General features: G+C 37.7%; 1 protein-coding gene and 1 pseudogene across 1 annotated transcript in view; one reads left to right on the top strand and one right to left on the bottom strand.

The window, feature by feature from the left end:
• Positions 1–17742, bottom strand: part of CDC42BPA (CDC42 binding protein kinase alpha) — a 156114-nt gene that overhangs the window by 96124 nt on the left and 42248 nt on the right. The window contains exons 7-10 of the mRNA XM_019659017.1: positions 12513–12713; positions 10626–10874; positions 6402–6481; positions 4360–4526 (exon numbers count right to left, since the gene is read on the bottom strand). Coding sequence (XP_019514562.1) covers positions 4360–4526; positions 6402–6481; positions 10626–10874; positions 12513–12713 — 697 coding nt within the window. The remainder of the gene's footprint in view (positions 1–4359; positions 4527–6401; positions 6482–10625; positions 10875–12512; positions 12714–17742) is intronic.
• LOC109391440 (histone chaperone ASF1A pseudogene) lies at positions 14185–14837 on the top strand (annotated as a pseudogene).

Consider the following 17742-nt stretch of genomic DNA (forward strand, 5'->3'; position numbering starts at 1 on the left):
GAGAGAGAGAGAGCGAGCGAGCGAGAGAGAGCGAGAGAGCGAGAGAGCGAGAGAGCGAGAGAGCGAGAGAGGGAGAGAGAGACGGAATATTCTCAGAAGCTATGCTGCTTATAATAGTCAACATCTGGAAATAACCCAAATAGTCAACAATAGATTAGGCGGTATGAGCTAAATGTTTGTATCCCTCCCAAATTCGAATGTTGAAATCCTAATCCCCAATGTGATGTTATTAGGAAATGGGGGCTTCGGGAGGTGCTTTAGTCATGAATGAAATTAGTGCCTGATGAAAGAGAGCCCTGGGAGATCCCGAGACCATCAGGTAAGGAAGGACACAGCAAGAAGGTACCAGCTACGAACCCTCACTTGATCTTGGACTTACAGCTTCCAGAACTGTGAGAAATTTCTGTTGTTGTTAAGCTACCCAATCTGTTGTATTTTCTTATACAAGCTAGAATGCATTAAGATACTGGATAAATAACATTTTTTTGTATTTACGTACAATGGAATACTAACCAGCAGTATATAAAAAAAGAATAAACTACTTACTGATATATACACAACATAAATGAATCTGAAAAACAACATGTTGAGTGAAAAAAGCCAGATATAAATGAGAACATACTGTATGATGTCATTTATATGAAGTTCATGAACAGGTAAAATTAATGGTGAAAAAAACTAAGATAGTGTTTATTTCAAGGTGGTGGCTTACAAATTGGCAAGGGGTATGAGGAAACATTATACTATGCTAGAAATGTTCTATATATTGATTGTACATGAATGTACACATACATAAACATGTATGAGGTTTATAGTTAAAGTAGAGTACTTGCACACTTTATTGTATGTATATCACCATTTTAAAATCAAAACAGAGTAACGTCAGAATCATGGTGACATGGGGCATTCCTTTCTTCTATCCTCTTCCATTTATAACTAATTGGACATCCATAACCAAACAGAAGTGCCTCCGTGCAGCACAGCAATACACCCGAGATCCATCCATCTGCACATCTGGAAGTTGTCCGACTGTACCTCAGAGGAGGCTAGAGGGCCAAGGGTGTTGCAGCAGAGGCGGCAGCAGCAGCAACCTCTCTAACGGAGGAGGTGGAAAGTGAAAGAGGTGAGTAAAAGTCAGCCTGGCCACGAGGGCTGCAGCTGGAGGGACCCCTCAGCTCTTTAGCAATACCCCGATTTCTGAGGAGAGACCTCAGTGACTGGGGGGAAGGAAAAGAAAGGGAAGAATGCAGACAAATGCAACTGAAGAACAAATTTCCTGCTGTCTGCCCACAGACCTCTGGGTCTCTTCCACTCTAGGATCCCCTTACTGGGCCATAAACACACCCAAAGCTCCAGGTGCTAAGCACACACCTGCCCCCAGGCTGCCATCACCAAACTTTAGAAGTGAATCCGTTCCAGTAAGAGAAACCAAAAACTTGTGCTATATCGCCACCTTCTGGAAAACAAAAGAAAGGTTTCTGTTTGCCAACCTACTGAACTTAAGAATCAAGGTAAACAAAGCCTTACCTACAAAATAAGAGAAATGTTAAAGAATTCAAAATAGCTGTCATGAAGAAATTCAACAAGCTATAAGAAAACTCAGAAAGGCAATTTAAAAAACCCAGGAATAAAATTAATGAACAAAGGAAGTAGTAAATTCCCAAAGAGATTGAAAGTATAAAAAAGAATAAAAAATTCTGGTGCTGAAAACTCAATAAATGAATGAAAATGCATTAGAAAACACTGGAAATAAAACAGAACATGTGGAAGAGAGAACAGCGATCTGAAGGATGAGTATGAGAAATGATTCAGGTGAAAGAGAAGAATGGATATTTTAAAACTTGAAGAAACCCTACAAGAATTATCAGACTCCATTATAAAAGCCAGCATAAAAATAATGGATATACCAGAAGGAGAAGAGAGGGAGAAGAGTGCAGAGAGTTTATTTAAAGAAATAATAGACGAGAACTTCCCAAAACTAAGGAAAGAACAGGACATACAAGTCCATGAAGCTGATAGAACACCTTACTATCTCAATGCCCAAAGACCTTCAATACACATTATAATGTAACTGTCAAAAGTCAATGACAAAGAAATAATTTTAAGGGAAAAAAAAAAAGTAACCGATCAAGAAACCCCCATTAGGCTATCAGCAGATTTCTTAGCAGAAACTCTGCAGGCAAGGAGAGGGTGGAATGACATGTTCAAAGTATCGAAAGATAAAAAAATTGCCAGCCAAGAATACACTATCCAGCAAAATTATCCCTCAGATATTAAAAAGAAATAAAGGCTTTCTCAGATAAACAAAAGCTGAGGGAGTTTACTACTAGACCTACCTTATAAGAAATACTGAAATGAGCTATTGAAGCTGAACCAAAAGATAAAGTACATAAAACTCTGATTAAGGTGATATATAGCCAGAAAACTGGACCTCTATTTTAGAAGTGTCTTAAACAATTATAGCATAAATGTTAAAGGGAAAAAAGCATTAAAAATAACTAGAGCCCCTATGATTTGGTAACAAATTCACAGCATAAGATTATTTGTGATATCAAAAGTCTAAAAAGGGAGGAGTAAAAGGACAAAACCTTCATAAGTGTATGAATATAAGTTGCTATCAGCAGAGAAAGGACTGTTTTACCTATGAGATATTTTATGCAAACTTCATAGTAACCACAAAGCAAAAATGTAGAGCATAGACATGAAATAGTTAAAAAGGTAGAATGTCACCATGGAAAACCACTAACTTACAAAGGTAGAAAGAAACAGAAAAAACAAGAAAAACTAGAGATACAAAATAACCAGAAGGAAAAAACAAAACAATAGTAGTTAAGTCCTTACATATCAATAATCATCTTGGATGTAAATGAATTGAATTCACCAATTAAAAGGCACAAAGGCGCTGGCTGGATTAAAAAAGAAAAAAAAAAACCGAGACCCTACTAGTGCTGCCTCCAGGAGACTCATTTAAACTCTAAAGACACATACAGGCTCAAAGTGAAGGGATGGAAGATGATATTGCAAGAAAGTAGAAACCAAAACAAAGTGGGCAAAGCCATATTTATATCAGACAAAATATTTTAAGCCAAAAATGATAAGTAGAGACAAAAAGGTCATTATATAATGATAGCGGAGTCAATGCAACAAGAAGATATACAAATTGTAAACATATATACTTTCCCAACACCTGCGCACCAAAATAAATTAAGCAAATCTAACAGATCTTAAGGGAGACATACATAACAATATAATTATAGTGAGAGACTTCAATATTCCATTATCAGCAGTGGATAAATCATCCAGATAGAAAATAAACAAGGAAATATTAGACTTGAATCATACTTCAGGACAAATGGACTTAACAGACATGTACAGAACACTCCATCTAACACCAGCAGAATACACATTCTTCTCAAGTGCACACAGAACGTTCTCCAGGATAGATCATATGACAGGACACAAAACAAATCTTAGCAAATTTAAGAAGATTAAATCATATCAACTATCTTTTCTGACCACAACAGTTATGAAACTAGAAATCAACAAGAGAGAAATTAGATGATCTGCAAATACGTGGAAACTAAACAACACACTTCTAAACAACCCGTGTGTGTGTCAATGAAGAAATCAAGAAAGAAATGAAAAATTATCTCAAAACAAATGAAAACAGAAATACAACACATCACACTTGTGGAATGCAGCAAAAGCAGTTTTGAGAGGGAAGTTTATAGCAATAAAGGCATATATTAAGAAATTAGAAAGATCTTCATAAACAATCTAATTTTACACCTCAAGGACTAGAAAAAGAATAAATTAAACCCAAAGTTAGCAGAAGGGAAGAAACAACAAAGATCAGAGCAGAAATAAAATAAAATAGAGGTGAGATACAAAACTAAGAGCTGATTCTTCAAAAAGATAAACAAAACTGACAAACCTTTATCTGGACTAAGAAATAAAAAGAGCACACCCAAGTTAATACAATTAGAAATGAAAGAGGAGACATTACAACTAATACTGCAGAAATACATAGGCACATAAGAAACTCCTATGGGCAAAAAGAGTGAAGGGAATTAAGAAGTACAAACTGCCAGTCATTAAAATAGTTACAGGGATGTAAATTACAGCATAGGAGATACAGTCAATAACATTGTAATAATTATGCAAGGCGTCAGATGGGTACTAGATTTACAGGGGGAATCACTTCATAAATTATATAAATGTCTAATCACTATGTTGTACACCTGAAACAATTATAATACTATAAGTCAACTATAATTAAAACTAAATTTAAAAAATACTATAAAAGTAATTAAAATACAAAAAAAGGAGAAAATATTGTCTTTACAATAATATATTTACCTTGAAGCTTTCTACTAAGTTCAAGTTTCTCCTGTTCTAGGCGCTTAATTCTTCTTTCATAAGCTTCTGTTGCTAAGTTGTTATCTAGAGTTCTCTGAACATTAACATCAAGATCCAGTGAAGTAGGACCAGCTGTAACTCTTAAACAGCTCCTATCAGAAAGAACACTGAAGAAAACAAATTTGTGGGTTTACAATGAAACAAAAAGTTTGAAGAAAAAAGATAATGTTTTAAAATTGTTCATTTAAAACATATCTGGTCACAATTAGCTATCTGGAATGATGATAAAACACATTTTTTTTTCCAAAATCACCATAAAAGACTATAGAAGCAGTTTTAAAATGAAAACTTAAATTGCCCAAGTTACCTTAAATTTATTTTAATAAACACGAATTATAAAATGAAGCTTTCTGAAGGGTTATTGATAGTTTAAAACAATGTGACCACTTAATGAAATCATAGTAAAAAACACAAGCATGAGCTAGCTGCACCCTCCACAACTAAGACTGAAGGACAACAACTTGGCTGGTCCCCTTCCCCAATTTTTTTTAAAAAAAGAAAGAAACGTAAGTAGAAGAGTGGAGAGCGGTCTCAGCTGGAGATACACAGTAGGCGTTTTCAGCAAATACCAGGGAGCATAGATCACACAGTACAAATGGAAAAGATTCAAAGCCTCAGCGCAGGACGAGGGAGATTAGGAGGCAGCAGAAGGGAGACTGAGGAGTGGCCTGGAAGGTAGGGAGAAATCAGGCAAGTGTCCTGGAAGCTAAGAGAAGAACATGCTTTAGTGGGAAGGAGCCGTGGCAAACACCATGAGTCTAGACAAATACGACAGACTGAGACTGGGTCATGAAATGTAGCAACATGGAGGTCAGTAGTGACCCTGATAAAAGCAGTTTGCACGAAGTGATGGGAGCACAAACCTGACTGAAATAATGTCAACAAGGGGCAGAATGAGAAAAATGGACAAAATATACAACAGCTGGAAGTAATTTTTCTATAATGTGGAACAGAGAAATGGTTGGTAGCAGGTAAAGAAAGTGGGATTAAGAGAATTTATACTTTGCTTTAAGATGGGAGAAAAAAACTGCATGTCTGTGAGTTGATAGGAATGATGTGATTATGCAAATGACACAGAAAGAAAAAAACTTATGATGTAACAGCTAGCAATGCGCTACAGGAGATGAAAGAGGGCGGAAGGGGTGGGCCTTAGCTCACAGTTCCTGCACAGAAAGAACGGCATATGGGTCCAGGGGGATGTAGGTGGTAATTGTGGTGATGGGAGCTTGTGGAAATTGTCTGCTGTTTTCTCCCACCTCTCAGTGAAAGAGGAAGAGAGATCATTGGTTGAGAGTGAGGGTGATAGAGGTTTCAGAGGAAAGTATACAAGATGAAATAGCTATCTAGGACAGGGAAAAGCGAATACACTAGGGGAATATGGGATATTTGCCAGGCAGCGAGGTAGGTAGGTAATCATGAACTTAAAGTGTGACTGTGAAGAATGGTCAGATATTTTTCTCTAGACACTGAACTGCATAGGTACAGGCAGAAAACTGAATTATAATAATAACTGTTGACTTAGCAATACCCATGTAAAATGAGACAGTCAAGGAATTGAGGGGATATACAAGGAGTGTTATAATCATCTCAATGGAATTTAAACTGGTTAAAGAGGAAAGAAGATACGAATGGAGTGAGGGTCAGTGAAAAGACAGTTAAGGTTGATGCACCAAAAGTTCTGATGCTTGACACCCGGAGCGTATTTAGTCAATAGCATGGGACGTGTCTAATTCCTGCCCCATTGCTAATACCTAGATTCCAAGCTCTCTGTTCTCTTCTTTTGCCTCCAATGACTCAAAATGAGTCAAATTCTTATATGTTCAATCATTTTGTAATATTTAACTTATTCCAGCAGTAGCTTCAGCCTATGTTTTTCTTTAATTTTTGATTTACAAAGTCCTCTTATACCTTATATTTTTAAAACCACAATTTATTTTAATTTGCTTTAAGTTGCCTAAATTTCGTTAACTTTTCAAACTTACCAGCTACTAGTATAGGTAAAACCAACAAATGGCAGATGGTGGCCAGAAAATGCAGTATGTGTTGGTGGGGGCATCGTTTCCTAAAAGAATTAAAAACATCTGGTAAGAAACAGGTAATTTATTTCTTATGAAAATAAAGATGAAAAGTCTGACTGATATTGAGAGCACCGTCACTTTTCATGTATTCAATATTTGCATATCTGACTATAGTCGCTAAAATGGATTTGTAACTCCAAATCAATCGTCACAGTACTTCTGCAGACATGTGCAGAGCAAGGAAACCCTGAGCCTCACATGTTCCCAGCTGGAACTGAACAAGGAGACGCTTGCCTTCCTGTTTCAGCTCTCACACTGTAAAGTAGTGTTCGTTTCAAGGTCTAAGCATGTGTCATGTGTTTCACACTGTTGTGCTTTTTACAGGTGATGTTGCCATTTAAAGTGGCCTCCAGGGGGCCGGCTGAGTGGCACGTTGGTTAAAAGTTGGCTTGGGACGCCAGCTCTGAGCAGCAGGGCCCCGGTTCAGATCCCACATGAGGGCCAGTGACACTGCGCCCTCTACAGCTAAGATGGTGAACAGCTCGACATGGAGCTAGGCTGCCCTGAGTCGACAATGTAGGCTGTAGCCCCTGCTGCAGCAGGCTGCCATGAGCCACTGTGAGTGGCTGGCAGTCAGCGTGAGAGGCCGGCAGCCAGTGTGAGCTGTGAGTGGCCGTCCAATGGCCGGTGACTGATCTGCCTCACCAGGGAAGAGCACAATGATAATACCAACATGGGCCAGTGAAGCGACGTCCTCCACAACTGGACGGAAGACCAAAAAGGACAACAATTGTCTGTTCCCCTTCCCCAATTCCCCAACGCTGTTCCCCTCCCCTAATTCCCCAATAAAATCTTTAAAAATTATAATAAAATAAAAATAAAGTGGCCTCCAGGATAGTGAAGTGCCATCTTTTGTTGCTAAACAAGAAGGCAGTGATGTGCCTTACAAAAAAAATGTGTTAGATAAGCTTCATTCAAGCCTGAGTTGGCGGTGAGTTCAACGTTAATCAACAATTTCTACTAAATAGGTGTCTTTAAATAGAAACACACATAAAACAAGGGTCTGTATTGGTGAAAACTGTTGACCACAGGTTCAGAGGAGCCTAACCCTATTTTTCCCTTGGAGCAATGGTTCAGGTACTCACTAATACAATGTTCTCGGCGACTTTATTGAACATAACTACTGCGAATAATCAGAACTGATTGTACTGTGTATTCCATTTGGAATGACAATTTCTGTTAACAGTAAATATAATTCTTGTAATAAAAAAAACTGATGAAGGAAGTCAATTTTATTCTTTCTTATACGTTTCAGAAAGGCAAACATAAGAGAAGTTCTTATTCTGCCTTGAGTATGGTACTTACTGAACAGTGAAAAGTGATATAACATTAATATAAAAATTCTTAGTGCAGAATTAAAACCATAAGAAATATAATAATTGAAGGAAAGTAACAATTCAAATTAAGGAGGCAAAACGTAAAAATTTTATGTTTTCATAGTTTCCTAAATTCCAATTTAACCTAATGGTTTAGAGCAAAAGTTGACAAACTATGCTGGCCTGGTTCAGTATGGCCCACAAGCTAAAAATGGTTAAATATTTGGCTAATCTGCTGGTCTGCCACTCACTTCAAACAAAGCTATAACTTCAGGCTAGTAAGGCTGTATATTTTCTTTCATTTCCCACCAAGTTTGTTATTTTTAGTGGCAACAACCCTCTGCTTGGGTATTTGGCTCTCCAGGTCATGTCAGCCCCCTCATGCAGCCAAGCTGCTGGTTTTAGAAGCAGCTCCATGCTAGCAGTTCTACTGTCCCAACCACGAGGAGGGAATCGGGGTACAGGGCAGAGAAGGGAGCTGTCTTTAACTAAAGTTCAGTGGTTTCTCATGAATAAATGCTTCTCAATTTATTTACCTTGGTTTGATTTGTCAAGCCCTGAAATGGTTGTTTTGGACACTTTTGTCCAGTTTCACGGTGGTTTTTCTTGTTTGCCTATTTGTTTTTTACTCGATTTACCAGCTTATTACAAAGGATACACATCAACAGCCAGATGAAGAGACACATGGGCCAAAGTCCTGAATAAAGAAGCTTCTGTCCCTGTGGAGTTTGGGGCCTCATGGTGGCACATGGAAGTGTTCTGGTTCCCCAACATGGAAGCTCCTTGAAACCCCCTCTTTTGGGTTTCTTGGCGACTTCATTAGATGGGTATGACTGATGAACTCATTGGCCACTGGAGATTGATTCCACCTCCAGCCCCACTGCCCTCCCTGGATATCAGGGGTGGGACTGAAATTTCCAACCCTCTATTCATAACTGGGTACCCTGGCAACAAGCCTTTATCCTTAGGTGCTTTCCAAAAGTCACCCCATTAACACAAACCCATTGGTGATAAAAAGGGACTTATTGTAACTAACAGGAAACTCATTTCACCTTGATAGCTCTGAAGGGATGTCAGGCACTGAGAACAAGAGACCAAATATAAAAGTAGTGGAGGAACGCCACTCCCAAATACAGCCTGGAATCTGAGACCAGCAGTCCCCAACCGAGCCTGGAGCCGAGGACCAGCACTCCCCAATCAAGCCCAGAGTTGAGAACCAACTCTCTCCAACCCAGTCCAGAGTCAAGGGTATGATACCACACCCAGCTTAGTCCCCCAGTGTGGCCCTTAGGGGTTCCCCTCCACCCACAGCACCAAAAGCAGCAGCAGCAGCAGTAGGGCCCCATGGGGAACACACATGAAAAACTCCCTCCATGCTGGGCATCCTGATGGTGTGACCCCAGCCTCTTCCTCGGACCACTGCCTGGGCTATCAGCAGGTGGCTAGGAGGTTCTTGACCCTTATTTTAAGCCATCTCTGCTGTTGGTCGTCCACCAAGAAGCAACATATCAAATGGAACCAAGTAAAGCCAATATAATGTTTAAATTGTGGACGGGCAAGGCAGGCTATAGTCAAATTCTCTGGGAAGCTCAAGCCACTCTCCCTGCACTTAAATGCTGAACTCAAAAATGCTGAGCGCCAGGGAGGCTGGGCACATGGTGCAGATCAGCCAGAGGCTGGACGCAAACAGCTGCAGGTGGGAGCAGGGCAAGAACAACACGCTGTGTGAAGGACTGGGTCCAGAGGACGCTGCAGGAGTGTACACTGCCCCAGCGTTCTCTGCACAGGATTCAAATCAGGATGGTACCCGGCATGTCTGCGTGGCCTGCTTCTTAAGGCGAGCTACCTGGCGAGCTTGGAGGACGGCCTGGAGCCCCCCGGGAGACAAGAAGAGAGGCCGCCCTCATGCATGTGCACTCCTTACCCCACCTGGCTGAAACTTCAGAGACTGGACTGCTGTTCCTGGGGCCCTTCTTGCCACCCCTCCTCTTTCTTCCATGTTTGTGGGGGATGGGCGGTTCTTATTCAAGTATTGGGTTCTTCCAAATCTTATAATAAATCGATGCTCCAGAAAGATGTCTCAGACACGCTGTTTTGCCCCTCCCTGCCCAGAATTAGGGCTGTGCACCCTCGAGGTTGGGAAGCGTGTAGTGATGTAGTGCTTGGACTTACTCAGGACAACTAATGGAAAAATGACTGAAGACAATGATCACTGCAACTCCCAATAGCAACCACTGTGGTTCAAAAGGAACAGGCTGTGAGCCATAGGTTCCCAGAGGAGGGGGAACGCCACACCCTTCAGGGCCACACAGAGAAGCCCCGGGATCACTCAGGAGGCAGAGGGAGCAGGTGTTCCTTCCTATTGGCTTTGCTCCCTTCCTCGGTGCTGCTGTCATTCTCGGGTGGGCTTTCCCTTTTATGGAAGCAACATGGCTTCCAACAGCCACTGGATGGCGTCATATCCCCTCAGGACCCCAAAGGGAATTCTCATGGTGGTTTTTAAGGAGAGATTTGCCAACCTCTTCATTCTGCCATCATGAAGTCCACTTTTTTAAGCATCTAATTTGTCCTCTTCTTAGGAAACCTAATGGCATAAACTAATCTCAGAAGTAAACCTTTGAATTTTAATTTTGTTCCTGGTCGTGAATAACTGTGTTTACCTCAGGACACTCTCTTAATTTCTTCAATTTGTAGGAGAATAAATACTAGAAGCTATAACTATCTGACTGATAATTGATAAGATCGTCCATAAAATTACTTCATAACCATATTAAAAAGAAACGGGGACAGAACTTCCCAATGTCATACTCACAGAATTCTTTAAACAATCATCATCCACATCAAAATTTGATGTATCTGTTGGGCTACTAACTTCTGGAATATAAGGTGCTTCACAGTTTCGAATATTATCCCAATCAATTCCATTGAAAAATGGGTGTTTCTTAAAGTCCTCTATTCCATTTTGACCAAGTCGATGTTCTCTGCTGCAAATGAGCCTTCGAATAAGATCCTTAGCATTTTCAGACACATCTGTCATTTGAGCTGGAAACTGAAACCTCTCCTAAACAGGGAATAATAGAAACAAATGTAAATCAGTATTTAATACACTCAATAAATTAACATTTATTTTCTTGAAAATACCTTTTCTTTTAAAAATATCTAATAAATGTATACTGGTACAAAAAACTGATACTGAAGGATACACAGGGATAAATGAGAAAAGACTATCTTCCTAAAAAACTTCTTAATTTCATAAATACCTTAAATTGCTGTCAGAATGAAGAGAATTCATTAAAAATAAGAGAATGACTGAATATTTCAATAGAGCATAGATGATTTATATAGACCACATACTGATTAAGTAATAATAATAATAAACATTTTTAAAGAATGTAATATGCACTTGACACTCCTGGGAGTGCTTTTAATTCATGTAACTCATTTAATCCTCACAGCAATCATCTAAGGTAGGTGCTACTATTATCCTAATTTTATAGAAGAAGAAACAAAGGCACAGAATTCAAGCCACTCACGCAAGGTCACACAGCTAGAAAATAATAGAGCTGGCATTTGAAATGAAGCTGTCTGACTCCAGAATCTGTGCTCTTGACAACCATGTTAGAGTACAATGATTTCCCTCTGAAATGCTTTACATGCTTTTTACAACTTTGTAGCTATTTACTCTTTCAACTCTTCATAACTATTTAGCAGATTATCTTTGCAACTGGGTTCTAACAGCATTAACTCCATCAAACTGATATCTATCTATCTATCCATCTATTCATCCATCTATCTGAAGCAACTAATCATAACTGTGTCACCAGAACAAATTAAAAAGAACAGACTGTCACTCCCTTCATGGGATACACCTATTCATTCATATTACTGGTGTTTGCAAGTGCTCACAATTTTTTTGAGACCAATCAATCAAAACCTTCCTCTTCCTATAATGAACAATCTATTTCCATTTCACTTGATGCTACTGGATTAAGGCTTTACTTGTTACTGTTGTGCATCTGGATTGTTTCAGATGTTCTGTGATCATAAATAATACTGGAATAGGTATCCTTGTATATCCATCTCTGTACTACTGAAGATTTCCCTAAGGTAGATTCCACAACTAAAGTTCTCAATCAAAAGTTCCAACTATTTCTTAACACTCTAGATGCATACTTATAAACTTCTTGACAGTAGAGTTATATCAACTTATATTCATACCAAAGATGTGCATCTCATTGGATTATTTACAGTACAGAGTACTATTTTTCTTTCCGTCTTTGCCAATTTGACAAGGGAAAAAGTATCTTGTTCTTATTTTAATTTGCCATTTCACTTATTATTACTAAGGCTGAGAATTTTTTAAATGCATCCTAATCATGATTATATTTATATGATAGTATAACTACTATACTGTGGTCATGATATAAACTGCCTGCTTATGAAATTTGTTATTCTACTGGAGAGACCATTTAATTTCCTACTTATTAGCATGTCTAATAAAATCCAGTGTAAGGTTAGAACTAATAATTTTATGTATAATTAATGGACTTTGACTATTCAAGTTTCTCCCCTATTAGCATAGAAATTAAATTGTTTACTGGTTTTAGAAAAATATTTTCTTTTTAAATATCACACTACTTTACATTTATTATATGTATTACTTATCACATTAACTTGAAAAACAGTAAAACATACTAACTTTGTGATTCATGATTTTTCCATATGTCTCCACAAGAGATTCTGCATAAAATGGTGTTTCTCCATAAAGCATTTCATACATACAGACCCCCAAGGACCACCAGTCACACTCAGGTCCATATCTGCCTTTTCCATCTTCCATGGCTTGAAGGATTTCAGGAGAGATATAATCTGGAGTTCCAACCGCCACTGAGGACTGGACCTGAAGAAGTTCACATTTTTACTAATCTACTATGTTAGAAACAAATTTTTATAAAAAAAATTTCAATAAAAAATATTTACATTTATTAGATCCACAACAGACATTGCATAACTATTACTGTGTCATTATCTGAATTTAGCTTCCTTGTACATATAAATTAAATTTTACATAATCTCCACCCTAACACTTCAAAATTTCAAAATACTATAGAACCTTTATTATAGCTGTTACTTAATTGACTGCATTTAGGTTAACAATGTGATTTAAACACCACAGCAATTAACAAATTAAATATTTAGCTTAGAACGCTGTTATTATTGATATTATCTATTATTGATATTATCCAACACATACATATAAAACACTGGAACTGTAAAAATGTTATAATTAGGGGGGAAAAAAACCCTGAACAAACCTGGCTAATGCTTATGACCAACCTGGAGACTATTTTAAAACATTTTAATGAAAACTTAAGGAAATAAATAACAATGTCCTTCAAACTACTTATTTAAAAAATTATAAGAGGAACAATATATCCTTCAAATAATAAAGTACCTACAGGGAAAAACAGTTGTGCATATAATTATGTCAAGTTACATGTAAATTAGAAATGATTGCTAAAAAAGATTCTGGGAACAAATTTTGTCAAGATGCTCTGAGGTAAAAAAGGAAGAAAGGAAAGGAGGGAGGGAGGGAGAAATGGTACCTTGTATGTTTTAAAACATTGTATCAAAAGATGAACATTCTCTAGGTAGACTAATGGTTAATATTCTGGATTTTCTAGATTAAATTACCATTCTTAGTAATTATTAGAATAGACTTCCTCTTTGGTAATACTGAGATAAAGTAATTTGAAAACTCATCCATTACAAACTCTTAAAAATACTAGATAAAATACAACAATTATTTTTATAAACATATAAATGAGATTTTTAAAAAAGGGCAATTCATAGAGGCCAGTAATCAAGAAATGGTTGAGAAGCTGCGGTGGTAAGTATTAGAGTGGAAATGGGGCTGGGAATTGTTGGTTTTCATTTTCTAGGAACTTGGATTTTAATATGTACATGAGGGCAAATGGAAAGAACTTGGGCTTACATGAGGTTTGAAGTGAGAGGCTGCCTCATATAACCTTTAACCCTAAAGGGTATATTGTAAGGAAGAAACTGAATTACAAAACTGCCACTCTGCAAAGAAAGATGTTTTGTCTATGTTGATTGCTGATATGTGAAGAAAAATTCCTCCTCTAGAAATGCTTAACTTTAGGTCATAGTCCTACCATTTGGGATTTAATTCATAGTGTTTCTGTGGTCCAGAAGTTCTCAAGCCAAGAGACTACCGGCACCAGGTCAGGAACCCCTAGAAAGCCTGGTATAACAAGTTCAAAACTACTCTGGAGGGCACATGCTCAAACCTAGCCACACGTAACTCCCAGGCATAACAGCCCATTGAAGGTAAGTGCACAATCCAACATATGTCAAAGGTTCAGGTGAACAACACAGTGGTGCTGGATTACCCTCCTCCTTTCTACAACCTATTCCAGTTCACCTTCGAGTGCATCGAGGACCTGTCTGAAGACTTGGAATGGAAAATTATCTATGTGGGCTCTGCAGAAACCGAGAAATACAATCAGGTTTTAGACTGTTTTAGTGGGCCCTGTTCCTGCAGGAAGGCATGTTTGTATTTCAGGCTGATGCACCTAAGCCGGGACTCATTCCAGGCGCAGATGCAGTAGGTGTCACAGTTGTGCTAATGACATGCACCTTATCGAGGTCAAGAATTTATAAGAGTTGCTATTATGTCAATATTGAACATACCGAGGCAGAATTAAGGGAAAAGCCGCCAGTAAAGCCTGACTTTTCTAAGCTTCAAAGGAACATTTTGGCATCTACTCCCCAGTCACAAGATTCCACCTTAACTGGGAAAAGAACAGAAAAACTAGAAAATGCAGACAGCAGTAATCCAAATCTACTTCTTTCAACAGACGCACTACCTTCAGCACCAAAGGGATGGTTCCACATCAGGAACTCACTAAAGGTCATGTTAGAACCCCACACTGACAGCATGCGACCACCTGCCATCCCTCTAGTACAAATCAGCTACAAAACCACAGAACTATTTCCGTGAAACTCCGTAAGACATAGTCAAGATACAATGTGAAGAATCTGTTTAAAAAACATGCTATCAGAACGTTTATAAGAAAACCAGTATTTGAGCAAATTGTGGAATATAAATACAACTATTCTTAAGTATTTTTTTCTCAAATCTGTTATTTGTTCTGAAATTAATCTGATTTAAAAACATATATTATTTCCTTCTCCTCTATATGTAATTAAAGCACTTATAAAGAAATATGAATCATTAGACCAGGTTGTAAAAATGTCTTAGCCTCTTGGACAATAATCTTCGGACCATTATTTTACTAGCCTTCAAAAGAACAAAGTTCATCTCAACTAAAATGTTTCTTCCTGTAATAACACATAGTTTGGTTTAATTTAAGGGGAGAATTTCCATTCTTTTTTGGCGTGTCCTTAAGAAGGGATTTGAAGTCAACTACATGCTATGAAGAACTGTAGGATCTGATTTCCCAGGCCATCCTGAAGCCTCCTGTGGCTGCTATTACAGTTCACATAATGTTAAATAGCATTCAGTTTGGTTTCTAAGGTAATAACAAATGTGTTTAATTCTTTATAAGTCCTCTGGCTATAGTTTTTGTTTTTATAACAATTTAGGACATCAGAACACTTCTTGAATCATACATCATTATACCCAGTAAATTCAAGACATCAAGAGCAGATACAAACTCCCCGAGTTTAAGAATAGGAGAGTATAATGAATTAGAGTTATAAAAATACTCTGAGCTTAACTCTTTAAAATTGTTTTCATAGATCATTTTTTAGCAGCATTTATATAAAAACAGCGGATTTGGGAAGGTATATTTAGCTTTATTATAATAGATGTTACTATTTTGGAAATACATATATATTCACACATGTAGTAAGTACTCTTCTCCATAGCCCCTGAGACTCACGCTGAATAAGATTAGGCATATTTGTGGTTGACATATTCTAAATAGCTTTTTCAGTAAGTTTTTTAGAAAGCAATCTTGGAAAAGAATGCATTAACTAAATGGACCACGAGATTCTTTTTCTTTGATGAGAGCTAGGACCTTCCTCAAAAAGTTTCTTAAACTCCATTAAATTAAGTGTAGAATATTCTCACTACTCTTGCTGCTAAGAAAGATAACAGCCATATGATGCAGTTACTCAGTGCCTTCACAGCTAAAACTTCCACAATTGCACATTTTAAAGCTTTTATTTTGAGGAAGAGGCATTTGTCTGAATATGTAACCTAAGTGGTACATAATTCCTGTCATTCTAAGAGAATCTGTGAAGCAAAATTTTGCTAAAGGTTAAACTTTGAAATTTAATATACCAGATTAAAATACTGTCCACTAACTACTTCATAGACTTTAAAAGTAATTTAGATCCCACTGTTAAACTACATGAAGAGGATCCCATATTAGAGAGCAAAACAGTGAATTCCAAGATGATAAGGAAAGGTAGTCCTAGGGGGTAATTCTGCAGTCGGCCTATAGAACACTACCGATTAGAACGGGAGAATGCAAGACTCCCCCGTATGGGTATCTCCAAAGGAAAAGGAATGGTAAAGTTATTTAACGTGACTGAGAAAGGAATTGCTAAATTACTTAATGTGTGGTGAAGGGTTTGAGGATAGCTTCGTGAGAATTACACAGAAAACTAAGCAAAGCAAAGTGGTCACTTACTCCAGGGAAACCAAAAAGTTTTTCAAGAAAAGAAATATAATTAAAATCAACTGCATGGCATAGCTATGAACTGAACAGGATTTAATGAGACTGTGATAATTGCACTGGGAAGATAGAGAGGAAGCACAGGGGTTGGGTGAGATGGGGGTAAGAGATCTGAATCTTCCTCTTCCATGGTAGGAAATTAATAGATAACATCTAAAACTAAATAATCAAGAGATGACAGTAGCACAAATACGATAATAATAAATATGTAAGTAAATCAAATGACAGAAGAAAGAGCTAAAAGGTTTTAAGTGTCTGCCTCTAGAAAAAGAGATTTGGATTTGGGAAGAATTAGAACAAAGGAATGCTGTTTTTTTGTGACGCCTTCCTAAAATATGCATAGATTGATAAAAATAAAAATAAAATGGAAATAAAACACGTAAAAAGGTTTCTTCATTATAATTTTCTAAAGGGAGGACCAACATGCTGTTATGTCCCAAAAAATTATTTTGAGATCATCAATAAAAAAATGAATGTCTAGGAGACACACCATGATTTCAGGGATAAATCTCATCAGAGAAATCTCATACAGACAGAAAGAGTATTCAGTGCATTCTGGAATGTACAGGGACTTGGAAGACTGGACATCAGACTTCAGGAGAGGGGCCCCAGCTTGGAGTCTAAGGGGCTTACAGCCCGCAGGGCTGGGGAAACACTAGCTCTTCCCCTGAAGTTCTTTTTTAGTGTAGCTCTCTCTTCTCTGGAATTGTGGTCCACAACTTTGCGATGCCACAACCTCCCTGAGTTTAATCTGTATTTTCTCAACTCAACAAGACAAGCCACGCTATTTCTTCCTTCTCATGTCATACCGGGCACTATCCACTTCCCACTTTATATATCACACATGTAGTTATCCTGGAAAAGTATAATTCCATATACGTAGCTTATACTGTGTGACTGTTGTCCTATCTTTTACTTCTACATATGTCATAAACCCCATGTTACAACGTTATTATTTCTAGTTTTAACAGTCAGATGCTTTCTGTGTGAATTTAAAAAGTCTTTTTTATTTTATTCACTTACTACCATCTGCTATTCTTTCCTCTATAGATCTAGCTATCCAAATGGTATATTTCCTTTGGCCTGAAGGACATTGTTTAGCAGCCAGGCCTGCTGGACATTAATCTCTCTTCTTTCATTTATCAGAAAATGTCTTTAATTCGCCTTTATTTTTGCAGGATATTTTTGCTTGATATGGAA

The sequence above is a fragment of the Hipposideros armiger genome, unplaced genomic scaffold, assembly GCF_001890085.2.
Source record: "Hipposideros armiger isolate ML-2016 unplaced genomic scaffold, ASM189008v1 scaffold_293, whole genome shotgun sequence".
NCBI lineage: Eukaryota > Metazoa > Chordata > Mammalia > Chiroptera > Hipposideridae > Hipposideros > Hipposideros armiger.